Source organism: Tiliqua scincoides, chromosome 1, assembly GCF_035046505.1.
Source record: "Tiliqua scincoides isolate rTilSci1 chromosome 1, rTilSci1.hap2, whole genome shotgun sequence".
NCBI lineage: Eukaryota > Metazoa > Chordata > Lepidosauria > Squamata > Scincidae > Tiliqua > Tiliqua scincoides.
This window is the reverse complement of record NC_089821.1, coordinates 18,086,871-18,100,079: the sequence shown is the minus strand read 5'-3', so window position 1 is coordinate 18,100,079 and position 13,209 is coordinate 18,086,871. Positions and strand designations below refer to the sequence as shown.

At 43.8% G+C, this 13,209-nt stretch overlaps 1 protein-coding gene across 1 annotated transcript in view; it reads right to left on the bottom strand.

Moving 5' to 3' along the window:
• Positions 1–13,209, bottom strand: part of DPF3 (double PHD fingers 3) — a 278,418-nt gene that overhangs the window by 69,168 nt on the left and 196,041 nt on the right. The window contains exons 4-5 of the mRNA XM_066631631.1: positions 2,424–2,551; positions 442–537 (exon numbers count right to left, since the gene is read on the bottom strand). Coding sequence (XP_066487728.1) covers positions 442–537; positions 2,424–2,551 — 224 coding nt within the window. The remainder of the gene's footprint in view (positions 1–441; positions 538–2,423; positions 2,552–13,209) is intronic.

The window sequence follows — 13,209 nt, the reverse complement described above, 5'->3', positions numbered from 1 at the left end:
ACTGATCAATAGCCAGCTCTTCCCTGCACTGAGACTGCCAAGGGAAAAGATGTAGCTCCAGCTCATCTGAAAATGCAGATAAAACAAGCATTAAATAATGGAAGTTACACTATGCACAGAAATACTGATACCCAAATGTGCATTTTTTTGTTTGTTTGTTTTGCTTTTTACAGCCCCAGCAATTTAGTTTCCTTCATGGCTTTATTTTAACCAATAGATCTGAACCAGAATCAGAGTTAAAACACAAGGGAGTATACCACAGAGAAACAGCAGGTTTATATGAATGAATAATTGTACATCATACAACTTTACAACATATCACATACCATGGGTATCAATAATTTCTGTGTTTATGTATGCATAACTATAGAAACAATGTTTGAGTATGAGAATGGGGGTTTCCCACAACTTTCCTCCTTCCACCCGGCTAACACAACCTACCCGTCCTCTGGGCCTGTTCTTTCGTTTCGGGATATCTTCTTCCATCTCTTCTTCCTCATTCACTTCATCTGCATTTTCGTCATTTTCCAAAACCCTCTATAGTTAAAACAATAAACAATAATTAAAAATAAATCCCAGAACAGCAGAGGATTTTTAACAGAAGAGCAAAAACAAAATGAAACAGAAGGAATGTATGCATTCTTTCATTTAGACACAGAGTAATATGGTTCAGGACCCTTCAGGTTATGAATGGACAAACAGTACCAGTCCAAGACATCCTGGCACCTGAGGTGGCATGCCAAATGCTGCTCCTCTCGCCTGGTGATGCGCCAGCCTCTGTTCCTCCTGCTCCGTGGATTGTAAAAGGAAGAGAGCAACACAGCAGAGGAGGAAATATGGAGTAGTGCGTTAGAATGTAATGCTCTAGCGGAGCACTCTGTTGTCCTTCACACTTATGCTTATGCCCTGTCCCTCTCTTCCTTTTCCAATCCAGGGAGTGGATAGAGGAGAAGTGGAATTGAGTGGATAGATGGGGGGGGGGGGTGTTCACATTTTAATTCTGCTGCCTGAAGTGACCACCTAAATTGGCCTCATGAATGGACCGTCCCTGGTGCCAAATTTGGTCTCAAGGAGGGCGTGGTCACTTGAAATGTTCACAACTGGACAGCTGCAGCACAATACTGGTGCCGGTGATCATTAGGATCACCCACTGAAGAAGTTAAGTCCAATGCAGGGGTGGGGGGAGGGCAGGGATGGGATTGAACAGGGTGGGGAAGAGTTGAACAGAGCAGAGATGGAGACGGGGTGGGCAGATCGGGCCTGGGATAGGGGCAGGATCAATCTGGCCCTTGTCCAACTGGCTGTGGCTGCCAGAAGGCATTATGTAGAGAGCTGCTGCTGCCACTGCTACCACAAACAACAGCAAAAACATGTCCTAAAAACTAGACATGAAAATAAAGGGAAAAACCCAGAAAGACAAACAAGGAATAACAAATAGCAAATAACTAAGGGCACAATCCTAACCAACATTCCAGCCCTGACATAGCTGTGCCAATGTAGCATGCACTGCCTCTTGCAGTGGGAAGGCAGTCAAGGGGGCTTTCTCAAGGTAAGGGCATGTTTGTTACCTTATCTTGGGGCTGTATTGCAGCTAGGTCAGTGCTGGAAAGTTGGTTAGGATTGCACCCTAAGAGAATGCAAGTTCAAACAAAGGAATAGCTAAATAAATGGGAGCTTAATTAATGAAAATGAATGGGGTTAATGAAATAAGAAAATGCCTTGTGCAACCAAATTCCAGAACTGCACACTTCCATTTCAGAACTGTTCAGTTTCCATCACACTTCTATACAATAATTTTACAACATTCCGAGTTTACTTGAAATATCAGATAAAAAGTAACTTTTTTTCCTTCTTTACAGAAAGCTCTCCTGTCATGGTACTTGCTTTTCATGCAACACTGAAATGCAAATGTTGTGTCTCCTGACACAACATTTGCATCTCAGCGTTGTCCCTGAACGATTGGTGCAATGTTCCTGAACGATATGGTGTCCCTGAACGATTTGGTGCAACGTTATTTCACAGTTCCTGTTCTGCACTTGTTTTGTGTCCACCCACTCTTTCCCAGCCTCCTCTATTTCATGTGAATTTCCTTAATCATGGGGTAAAGGGAGAGTTAATTTGCCTGTCCACTGAGTTGTGTGGGCAGGGTGTGTGCCCAGGCTTCATGATTTTAAAGTCTCACAATGGTACAGTAATAAGCACCTGCACAGAACAACAGACAGATGCAAAGGAACAAACTGAGAATTATAGCTGTATACGCTAGCCGGTGTTTGTATTTGTATTTTAAATGCTGCAGTCTTCCGTGGATGATGGCAAAAAAGTCACAAGAGATTTAAAGGCTAGAGCTTGAGATCAAATCATAGCCATTTTGGTATTACATAGATTGGAAATGTGAACAGACCAATAGAAGAGCCCTCTTTTACCTGGATCTCTTGTAGAGTATCCTCCTCTTTCGCATCTATCTTCTTTTCAAGCCCTTCTCCTCGTAACAAGGCTTCCAAAGTGGTCCCCTCTGATGTGAAACCATCTTTTTTCAGAGGCAGGTCAACTTCTGACAAACAAAATACAACAGAGGCTGCAGCTATTTCTGGCAGATGCACAGTGAAAGATAAACCATAGAATGTTTAAAATTTAAAGCTCTTTTTCCTTCTAAATTACGTGGATGACTCCGGGTATTCTCATCTTGAGAATTCTCATCTTGCCTGGCTCATGTTCTCTGTTTCTATCTGAATTCACCCATGACCTCTTCTTACATTACTCCACCCCCCCCCATGTGTTAAGAAATGTGTAAATAAGCAGCTAGAGTAGAAAGTGCACATTAGCCATGTAACAACAACCTGGCAAGTTTTCAGGTTGACTGAGAAGAAGGAACAGGAGTCCCCAGCATGGATTGATGTAACTGTTGTGTTAACATGTTGAAGCAAACACAGGTCAAGCTTTGCAGTGCATATGAGTACACTGAACTGGAGTTAAAACAATAAAGAGCCTTGAGGCATCTTAAATACTAACAAATTTATTGTACAAGAAGCAGTCATAACCTAGAGCCCATTTCATCAGATGTATGAAGTGTTATTCTCAGTTAACAGGTATTTATATTCATGTGTAACACATACAGAGAGACTGAGAGAGAGAGAAGGAAAGAAGGAAGGAAAGAAGGAAGGAAATTGTGAACCCAAAGGTCTATGACCCAGGGCCAAAGGTCTATGAAATTCAAAAATAGTTTGTGACTATTCTTATGTAAAGTTTAAATGCAAGAGTGATGATTCACAGCAGCATAATGGGTGAAAACCCAGTTGTCCTCCCTGTGACGAGCTTAATTAATACATGTAGTAAGACAAGAAATTTTTACTGTTTTTGCTGCAACAGACAAACATAGTTAGGCCTCTGGAAGGTGCTGAACTGGAAAGGAGTTGCTCCCAAACACAGCAAAATACATCCTGATTTGACCAACTGAAGATTTTTTGGATAAAGGTTTAGCATAGTCCTCTCTGCAACATACTAGATGATTATTTGCACAAAGCTTTGTATGTGAGGAAGCATTCAAGCATTTATAAATCACATTTATATACTGCCCTTTCTCCAAGTAGCTGAGGATAAGGCACATGGCTCCTCCATCCCCTTTTATCCTCACAATAACCCTATGGGGCAAGTTAGGCTGAGAGAAAGCAAATGGCTCATGGGTTGCTCACTAGGCTTTATGGCTGAGGGGGGATATGAACTTAGTCTGCCTCATTAAAGTACAAGACTCTGCTAGTCTACCACTGCCACTCCATGACATCCTCCCCAGAACACACAGTCCGAAGTGTGTTAAGTGTGTTAACACACATAACACAGCACATTCACCATTCATCAAGGTACAATCTAAACAGACATTCTGGTCAACCTCACTCTTGAAACAGTGTTTGTCTCTAAAGGATGCTGCATGCTGCATGGTCATTGCATGAAGGCAATGAAGTTGCTCCCTGTGCTAACTGTAATGGTGAAAACCCCTGATTTTCCTGTTATTTTCCACCAATGAAACTTCCTCTCATCTCAGAGGCTCCTGTGATATCTCAGCATCCCGAAGAGACAGCTGAATCATCTGGATGCACTCGCCATGTTTGCCCTACTTTTTTAAAAAAAATTGTTTCCTCTTCTTTTTGCCTCAACTGACTGGTAAACTAAGGCCTTAAGCTAGCTGTTTGGGTGGTGAAGCTCACCTGACTCCTACAAAATTCAAAGGGCTCAGATGACCCTGTTCAGTGACCAACAGATAAAACCTGGTTAACATTCACAGTTTATAAAGACCAAGGTCACACACCTCCCTTTCCACATTTGCTTGCTTCAGTGCACTGCATACACTTTCATTTTCAATGCATTTTGCATTTTTACTGCACAGGATAGGGGTTGCCTACCAGCCCCTAAGGACCAAGATCCTGGACTAGTGTAAGTACTTGGGGTAAGGAAAAACCCAGCAAGCCACATTAGTGTTTTGTCTTATTTTCAGCTTGCCTTTTAAGCTATGTGCCAACTTTTGCCTTTATCCATCCACCTTAACTTTCCTTTATCATTCCATGCTTCCATAAGCACTACAGGTGGAGCCTATTTATCTGTGTTAGTTCCGTTCCGTGACTCGGCGCGATTAACAAAAAATGTGTTGTGCTAAATTCCATAGAGTTACGCAAACACGCTGCAGCCTGACACTTCCGGATGGAAGGAAACTAAGGCAGCTGTTATCAATCCCCTCCGCTCTGTACTCAGCCCTCCTGTTGCCAGATGTCCTGCTTCTTTCACAGTTGGAATGGTGAGCTTGCTTGGGAAGCCTCATCCTCTGTGTCCCAGGCGGCCTCCCAACAGCACTGCAGGTTCTCCTCTTCGCTGCTGCTGCCCCTGCAGCCCTCCCTGGCCACTGCCATCATGGAAGCTCCTCTGCCCTGGAGCATTCTGGGACTTGTAGTCCGGTTCTCTGCTCACCCTCACCTGTCTCTCCAAGGCTTCCCAAAGCTTGCTTGGGAAGGCTTGCTGGAGCAGGAGAGCCTGCATCATGGGGGGGGGGGGGGATCGGCAAACACTCCCTGGGTTTTTTAAAGCAATCCCTTCTGTTGCTACCACACCTGCCCCTGTGTGTGTGTGTGTGTGTCTGAGTGAGAGAGTGAGAGAGCTCCACCTCGCTGCACGTGTTCTGGTTACACAGGGTTTTCCGCCCCCTCTTCAGCCTCGGCTGGCTCAGGGGCTCCAGGAATGTTACTGTTCCTTCACAAGGGGAACCTCTTCCAGGGCTCCAGGGCTATTCCCTGCCTGGGAGAGGCGGAGCCTTTTTGCAGTGTTTTGGACTGCCTGGAAACAGATCAAGATGCCAGCGCAGGAAAAAGGAGGCAAAGGTGTAGGTGACTTTCAGTGCCCCTGCCCCATTCTCACTGAGACAAATTCACAGATAAAATATCCGTGGATAAATAAGCTGCACCTGTATTTCTGCTTTTTACTTTCCTCCTTTTGTTTGGGTGTACTATTCAGTGCACAGAGGGGTCTGTGCTTTACCAATAAAGTACCTCTCTTGGTTTAAATGTTCTAAATTAGGGTTAAACTGTTGCTAGGTCCACATGCACAGATGTGCTACAAAGTGCCTGATCTATTAAAGTTTGGATGCTAGGGCAGTAGGGAAGGCCCAGGGCCCAAAGATAATCAGGATTGCAGATGATCATATCCTCTTCTGAGCCATCTTCACCAAAGGGTACCCTCTGTCTTGGGGGAATAACTGTCTGTAGAAGGTCTGGCGGCAGCAGCAGTCTACTAGTGAAGCATGGCTCAGTGGAGTTGTATAAGTCAGCGCTTGTGAGACTCTCTGCAAAAGGCAGTGGCAGGTTCCCTCAGGTGAACAGTTTGTGACAAAGGGCTAAGGCAAAGAATATAATACCTCTTCCGCTAACCCATTAAAACACCTCTTTCTCGTTTTCTCTCCAAGGTGGTGCATTGTTTGCACAATAGAGCACAGAATGAGCTGCCAGCCAAGCCTTGGTCTCTCTGCACAAAGGCATCTCCATTACCAGTTCTAATTGGAAACAGAGATACTTACGGGCGAGTTCTAGCTTGATCTGTCACTCCAGAGACAGCTACTGTATAAAACGAAAGCCATTCAGCTTCTCCAAAAATACTTACACAAAGCTTATACAAACACTGTCACATTGATTCTTTGGACTGGTTTATTCTCATAAACAAATACAATGTACAACTTAATATCATGATTGATTTTCATAGATACCATTTAAGATGGCAAACTCCATATCCAAGGCTGTAGCCCTGATAAAAATAATAATGCCAATAATATATGTATTAAAAAGCCACCTAACACAGCACAGAGATCCACCACTGGGCAAATGTAGCCGCTCATTAACAGGATGTGGCAGGATGTGCCTTAAAGGGCAACTCAGTGGCTCAGTGAGCAATTAAATCTATGTCAGTTTCAAATGAGAATCTATCAGTGTCACAAGAGTGCAAAGCCTCAGCTCCCTTTTTGCTTCCTACCCCTAGCATTTTTATTTATGGGAGAGTACTGGGAACAATGGGAAGACCGAAAGAGTATCATGAAATATGCCAAAGGAAAAAACAACAACAACCAGATTAAGCCTACTCTACTTCTGGGAAATATGCAGAGAGAGAAGCTGTCTGTTAACTGTCGAGTTTGCAAAAGATACCATCTTTTGGGATGGTGCTCTCTGCCAGCAGATGGAGCACCCCAGGGGAAATAGTGGTGAAAAACCCAGACAAGCTGCATCCATCCATCCATCATATTGCTCATTTTCACATCTCCAAGGCATAAAAATAGCATTAGTGTGCAACGGGAGGAAAAACAGAGTTTTAAGGATAGAAAAAGATGTAGACAAACAAGCTTACTTGAATACCTAGATTTTGTAGTTACATTACATAAATGATCAAGTGAAATCACTACAATATCCAGAAGTTGCTTGTTTTGTTTTACAAAACTATGATATATAGAGTCATTTTGATTGGTCTTGAAAAGGGGTAGCTTCACAAAAATAGATATTCTGACAGATATTCTATGACACCCTTTCTGCACGTACCTCTGCCAATGCAATGCAGCCCTGACCTTTACTAACCTCATTCATTCCAGCTGCCTGCACGGTTTTATTCTGGTTCACGTCACTGCACATCTTCAGTACTATACCTTTGCCCTGACTGTGACCAGGCCTCCTTTCTGTCTTTCCTACCCACTTGTTTCCCTTCATTCTGGCAATTCCCCTCAACCCTGCAGCTTCCCTTTCTATTCCAGTCCAATGACTTCCTAGGAACCTGCATTATTTGTATCAATAAGTTCCAGAATTCTGCACAACCTGAGTCGAAACTGCCTATAATTCTGAGGTGAGGAATGATTTAATAACAGGAAAAAGAGTTTGGAATCATCCAATTCATTTAACTTTTAAGGCAACAACAGGATTTTAAGAGAGCAGGTGAAAGACTGCATTAATTTATTCCGCATACTGTATCCCTAAACACACACCTACTAGATGTTCTCATAACCATGTAGCTTTATTCATATTTGTATGAAAGGTATATCGAGCGGTGGCACAACCAGCAACATCACCAATGCCACAACACACACAGAGAGATTTATTTTTTTTTAAAGCCTTGGTCCTTAATCTGTAATCTTGGTCCTTGCTTAGCTTCTTCAAACACAGGAGTATGAAACTTCTGGTTTTATTTATAGGATGAAATACAAACTTCTTCATCCACACTGTCCATTTAAACGAAACTGGAAGTTCCACTTTTCTGGGTTTGCAAAAACCACTCAAGGAGCATAGGAAGGAGGCAGATTATCTTGCTTTTTGCTTGCTTTTAGTAGGCAGAAAGTGGATCAACACAGTTCACATCCACAGCAGGCTTGAAGGAGATAGCAGGCTCAGGGTATGAAGGGCACCCAAATCCACTGCCCTCTTTTGTCCCCCTCCCACAATCCTCCACTGATGCAACCCACATCACCTTGCCTCATGGACAGGCTGATCTGGTCACATGTGAATCAGATCTTGAGGTTCTGTGCTAGGACAACACACTACTTTGAATCTCTGCACACAGCACACTTTCAGCATTATGGACATCCTTAAGAAGTACTAGCAAATGATATCCCCTGATGTGGGAGGGTGAACAGATGGTTATCAATTTCTTTCCTTGGGCATATGTTATTTTTACAGGAAAACTGCCTTTATCGTTTACCATCCCAGCACCTAAATATGGTTGGTTAAATTGCCTTAAAGACAGGACTGTAAACAGTTTGCAGTAAACAATAAAGTAGTCTTCTCCAGGAAAACAGAATTCTGCATATACTGTACCAGGAAAGCCTAGTGTTGGAGGGCCTTGCTCACTCCTAGATTTCTTAAGAACAGGTGCATATCATTGAAACTAGTTTTTAAACATGAAACATATAGCGGTCTTTTGATGTTCACTTGGTTGTGTTTTACATCTTTCCTGTTCCCCTTGAAAACAGATGTGAAGATCATGCTGGAATTCACCCCTGAAACTCAGAATGTTGTCCTAAACTGTACGCTAACATTCATTTTGATGGCTCATGTCCAGAACCTAGAAGAGGGGGGTAAAGGGGGTAATTTGTACCCAGGCCCAGAGTCAGAAAGGGGGCCCAGGAGCCAAAGGAGGGCGCCCAGAAAGTTCCTGGGATCTGACATTTTCCTATCTCACCTGAACTCACTGCCAGCACATGATGCTGGGGCACAACCATATGCATGCAGTGTTAACTGCTGCTGAAAGCAATACACACCGGGACCAGGAAAGCATCCATGACCTTCTTCACACAGTGTCAAATCTGGGAGGAAACTGGCCTGCTACAGTAGCTCTTTGTCTTGTGGATCCCATAACCATGAAAAAGTTTATTGCTCAGGGACCCAGCTGTGGAGCTACAGCTGCTGCAGAAGTTCATTTTGGTCCATTCTAGCGTGAGCCTAAATACGATGATGCTAATATTCTGCAATCAATTTTCTGTAAGTTTCTAGAGAGACTTAGGAGTGTGTTTGGTTATCCATATTACTTTATCTAGCTGCCAGTACTGCATGGTAGGGTGGACCTGGGCTCTGCATCAAGAAACCTAGTAGACCTGGGCTCCAAAGACTATTGTGGCTGTCAGCATCCTCCCCCTGCCCTAATTGCCCCCCATTCTGCCTGCCCCCATTCTGCCCCTCCCCCTTTGGGAAGGGGCTGCAAAGAAATTTTGAAATTTTCTCTGATAAAATTCCTCTCATAGGTCCTGCTCAGGTCCCAATCCTGAACAATGCAATTTCTGGCAGCACAGATGGGGGATAGGATTGGGCAGTCTGTTATATGTCAGAATTATATCCCACCTTTATGAACAAAGATAGTTTAAGGCAGTTTCCAAAACATTATGTTAATATTAAGTACAGTGATCTGCAAATTGCTTATTTGAACAATTCATTCTAGTGGCAAAGAAGCCATGCAGGTCATTGAAATCATTGCCCCTAGCTATTGATTGATGCACCACTACCCCATCATCTGAGATTGATGGCCCTGGGCCCAATCCTATCCAATTTTCCAGCACCAGTGCAGCCGCAATGCAGCCCCGAGGTAAGGGAACAAATGTTCCCATACCTTGACTGCCTCCCCAACACAGGAAGTAGTGCATGCCACACTGGCACAGCAGCACTGGCACTGGAAAACTGGGTAGGATTGGGCCCCCTAACATATGACAAATGCACCTGGCATATCTCACTCACATTCAAGCTTATCTTCACAGCTAGCAAGTGAACTTCACAGCTAGCAATTTGACTTTAAGGAGACCTTCATGAGACCTTCTCTCATTTCTGAAACATTTATCCCAACACTTTATCAACAAACAAGAAGATATGGCACTAGAAACTCCTGCATTTAGCACTTGAAGTTGTGTAGCAGATGGTATGCACATTGAACCCACCATTGCCATCACTTTCTGTGATCAATGTAAACATCCAGCAGCCTACAGAAAAGTCTGCTGGAACATATTTCCTCAAAGCATGCATTATTTGTAAATGGAACTCGGGCCAGTAAAGACCATGAAAGTTATTTCTCTAACGTAAGGTATGACAATGGCCAAAAGTGAGCTTGGACTACGTAAAGGAGGTCCTTTTCCTTGGTCTAATTAACCCAGTAATAGTTATCACTTCTCCCTTTTTCATTCTGACGGACCAATTCAGCAGCAACATCCTAATCAAAGTCCAAGTAACATTATTCTGACAATTTAATATTCCACACAGCAATGGAGTTCTGTAATTGGACACTTGCAAGGCTAGTTTTTCCCCTCTTTGCAAGGCCAAATAGTCACATAAGATGAAAGACAGCAAGAACTGGCATGCTGCAGGCTTTTACAGTTCCACAATATGCTGGTACAGAGGGAAGGCAGGGTGTCTTTGAATTTCAAACTACTTTTCACTCTTGACCTGAAAGAGCTCAGCTCCCCAAACCAGACTCCTCACATCTTTTTCAGTTTTTTAAAAAACCAATTCCCAACTTTAAAGAACATCCTTCAGAATTTTACTCACAGCTGTTTAAAAAAGGCTTACATTAGCATATCTAACCATTAGCATTATTTCTTTAGAGTTTTATATTGCTCTATCAAAAACAAAATACACTCTAAAAATATTTTAATGCTTTTATTTTTTTTTTTGCATTTTTGCAAAAAAATGCCTAAGCAATAATAAAATCAACTGGAACCTGCCCAGACCATCTTTTTTGCCTAACCATTCCTTTTCTACTTAAAAGGAAGGTTACAGTGCTTCTGGAAAATGTTTGGAATTAAATCTGCAACCAAGAAAGTTAGTCTATGAGTGACTGTAAATTTCATGGAAATCCAAAGAGAAGAAGCACAACAGACTTCCAGTGTAATAACCAAAGAGCAGCTTGTGCATCCCTACCATCACTGTGGGATGCAGGAACTACACATACACAATGGAAGTGCCAGCAACGGTGTCACTAGGGAGGTGTGGGTGGTGTGGGCCGAATTGGGTGACGGGCACTGGGGGGGTGACATGCTAAAATCGCAGTGGTTAGGAGTAATGCCATTATGTTATACACCTTTGGATGAGGAAATTCCAGCAGTTCAATGCAAAAACCTAGAGTGAAATATCTCCTTTCTATCAAAAGTTATGGCCAAAAAACCGGAGAACAAAAAAAGCCCTATTGAAAGTGAAACTGAGCCGTCTCACGTGTTTACTCACAAGTAGGTGAACTTGCCTTAGTCCGTAGGAAAGGGCAGGCTGAGAGGAATCCAACGACAACAGAATGGTCCTGATTCAATGAATGCAGCCCCCCAAAACACCTGAGAAGGAAGTCCCTCCCTCCAAGCAGACAAATGTACTGAGCCCTATGGAAAGCAAAACTAAGCCTCACAGTCATGTTTACTCATGAGTAAGCAAACATGCCTAGGCTGGTGGTCAGGCCAGGTGGACTGGTGAAACCACCAGAATGGTCCTGATCTGATGGAACTGGAGCTCAACAAATGCTCCAGAAAGCAGCCTCTCCCTCCCCCCCCCCCACTAAAAAGGATGAAAACAGAGGCTTCAGTTGATAAGGTGAACCTTTTTGAAACTTGCAAAGCGAGGTGGATCCTGACAGTGATCTGGTTTAAACAGAAGTTCTTAAATTGAACTGGGCACTGGGTAGGGCTGAAAACCTTACTGATTTTGGAGGGGGCGGGGTGTTATTGCAGGCAGGCTACAGAGGAAATTCAGTTGGCGGACCAGGACTGGCTTCTGCTTTTTTAATTATTTGTTTTACTTTAATTATTTATACTTATTTATTTTAATTTGCCTGATGATGTCACTTCCACCATGACATTGCTTCTGGTGGGTCTTGGACAGATTGTCATTCTCAAAAGTGGGTCCCAGTGCTAAAAGTTTGAGAACTGCTGCAATAAGGTGTTAGTAAGTTGACACCCGGGGGGGGGGGGCGTTGGGCACCACTAGTGACCAAAATCATTAAAATCACAGTTTGGAGGATTAATACCATCATGTTATATATCAATCAAAGCGTAATTTCATGCAGAATGTGTTCTATCTTTGTTCTATCAAAAGGTAAAGCCAAATAACCAGTGGGGGTGGAGTGATGGTACATCACCACGCCCACCACCTTGGGTGTTGCCCCGCCCACTGCATGGGGGGTGATGTGCTGACATCCCGCACCGGGTGACGCGAACCCTAGTGACGCCACTGACTGCCAATAATATTAAAGACCATTATTGTGTGTGAGATCTCAGTTGCCCATACATCGATCACAAAGGGACACAAATGAAGCGTCTCTTGGGTCACAACACATTATAATACCCAGGCAGCAGAATGGCAGGAATTGTCCATCTCTTTCCGCTCACTTGCTGCTACTGCTCCATCTCCTCACCCTCCTCCCTGAACTAGAAACAGGGAATGAAATGGAAGAGAAAATGTAAAGTAGAGTGGTGTCCCCCTTTTTCCAATCCAGGGAATGGGAGGAGCAGAGACTGACACATCAAGGGGTTAAAGGAGGCAGCATTAGGCATGCCACTGCAAACACCAGGAGGAGTTGGTCAGTCCTCATCCTGACTTACCATACAATCCTAATGGGCCACTGCACTGCTGGAACTCATTTTCTGGTGGTACAAATTACCCCCCTTTACCCCCTCTTTCATGGCCCTGCAGGAGTTGGGCAGAATGGGGAGAGGAATGGGGAGGAGAATGGGAAGGGTGGGGCAGATCAAAGCTGGGAAGGGGCTGCATGAACACCAGTGATGCCGCCAATATCCTATCCCCTATATAGCTGGCACAGGTCCAATTAGATAATAATAGTAAACCTATTCAAGCACTGATGCAGCTAGCCAACAGGGTGTGTGTTGCATCCTGCAGTGGGAGCCCAGTCACAGGGTCTTACTCAAGGTAAGAGAATGTTTATTCCCTTACCTTAGGGTTGCACTGGCACTGGAAAGTTGTATAGGATTGGGCCCCCATTGGGGCTGTGAGGGCTTATCTCAGAGTTGCAAATAATCTCTTACCTCAAAGAAGCCTTCGCAACTCAAAAATCCCCCACAAGATGCAGTGTGCACCCTGTTGGTGTAACTGCATCTGTGCGTGGGGAGTTAGGCAGGATGGGGCTGTTATGTTTGCAAAACTCTACTCATGGAAATTGTTCCAGCTTGGGGTGGGGGGAGGATTTCCTGTTTCCCTGCAGCTCTCCATGCCCCAACCCACCTCA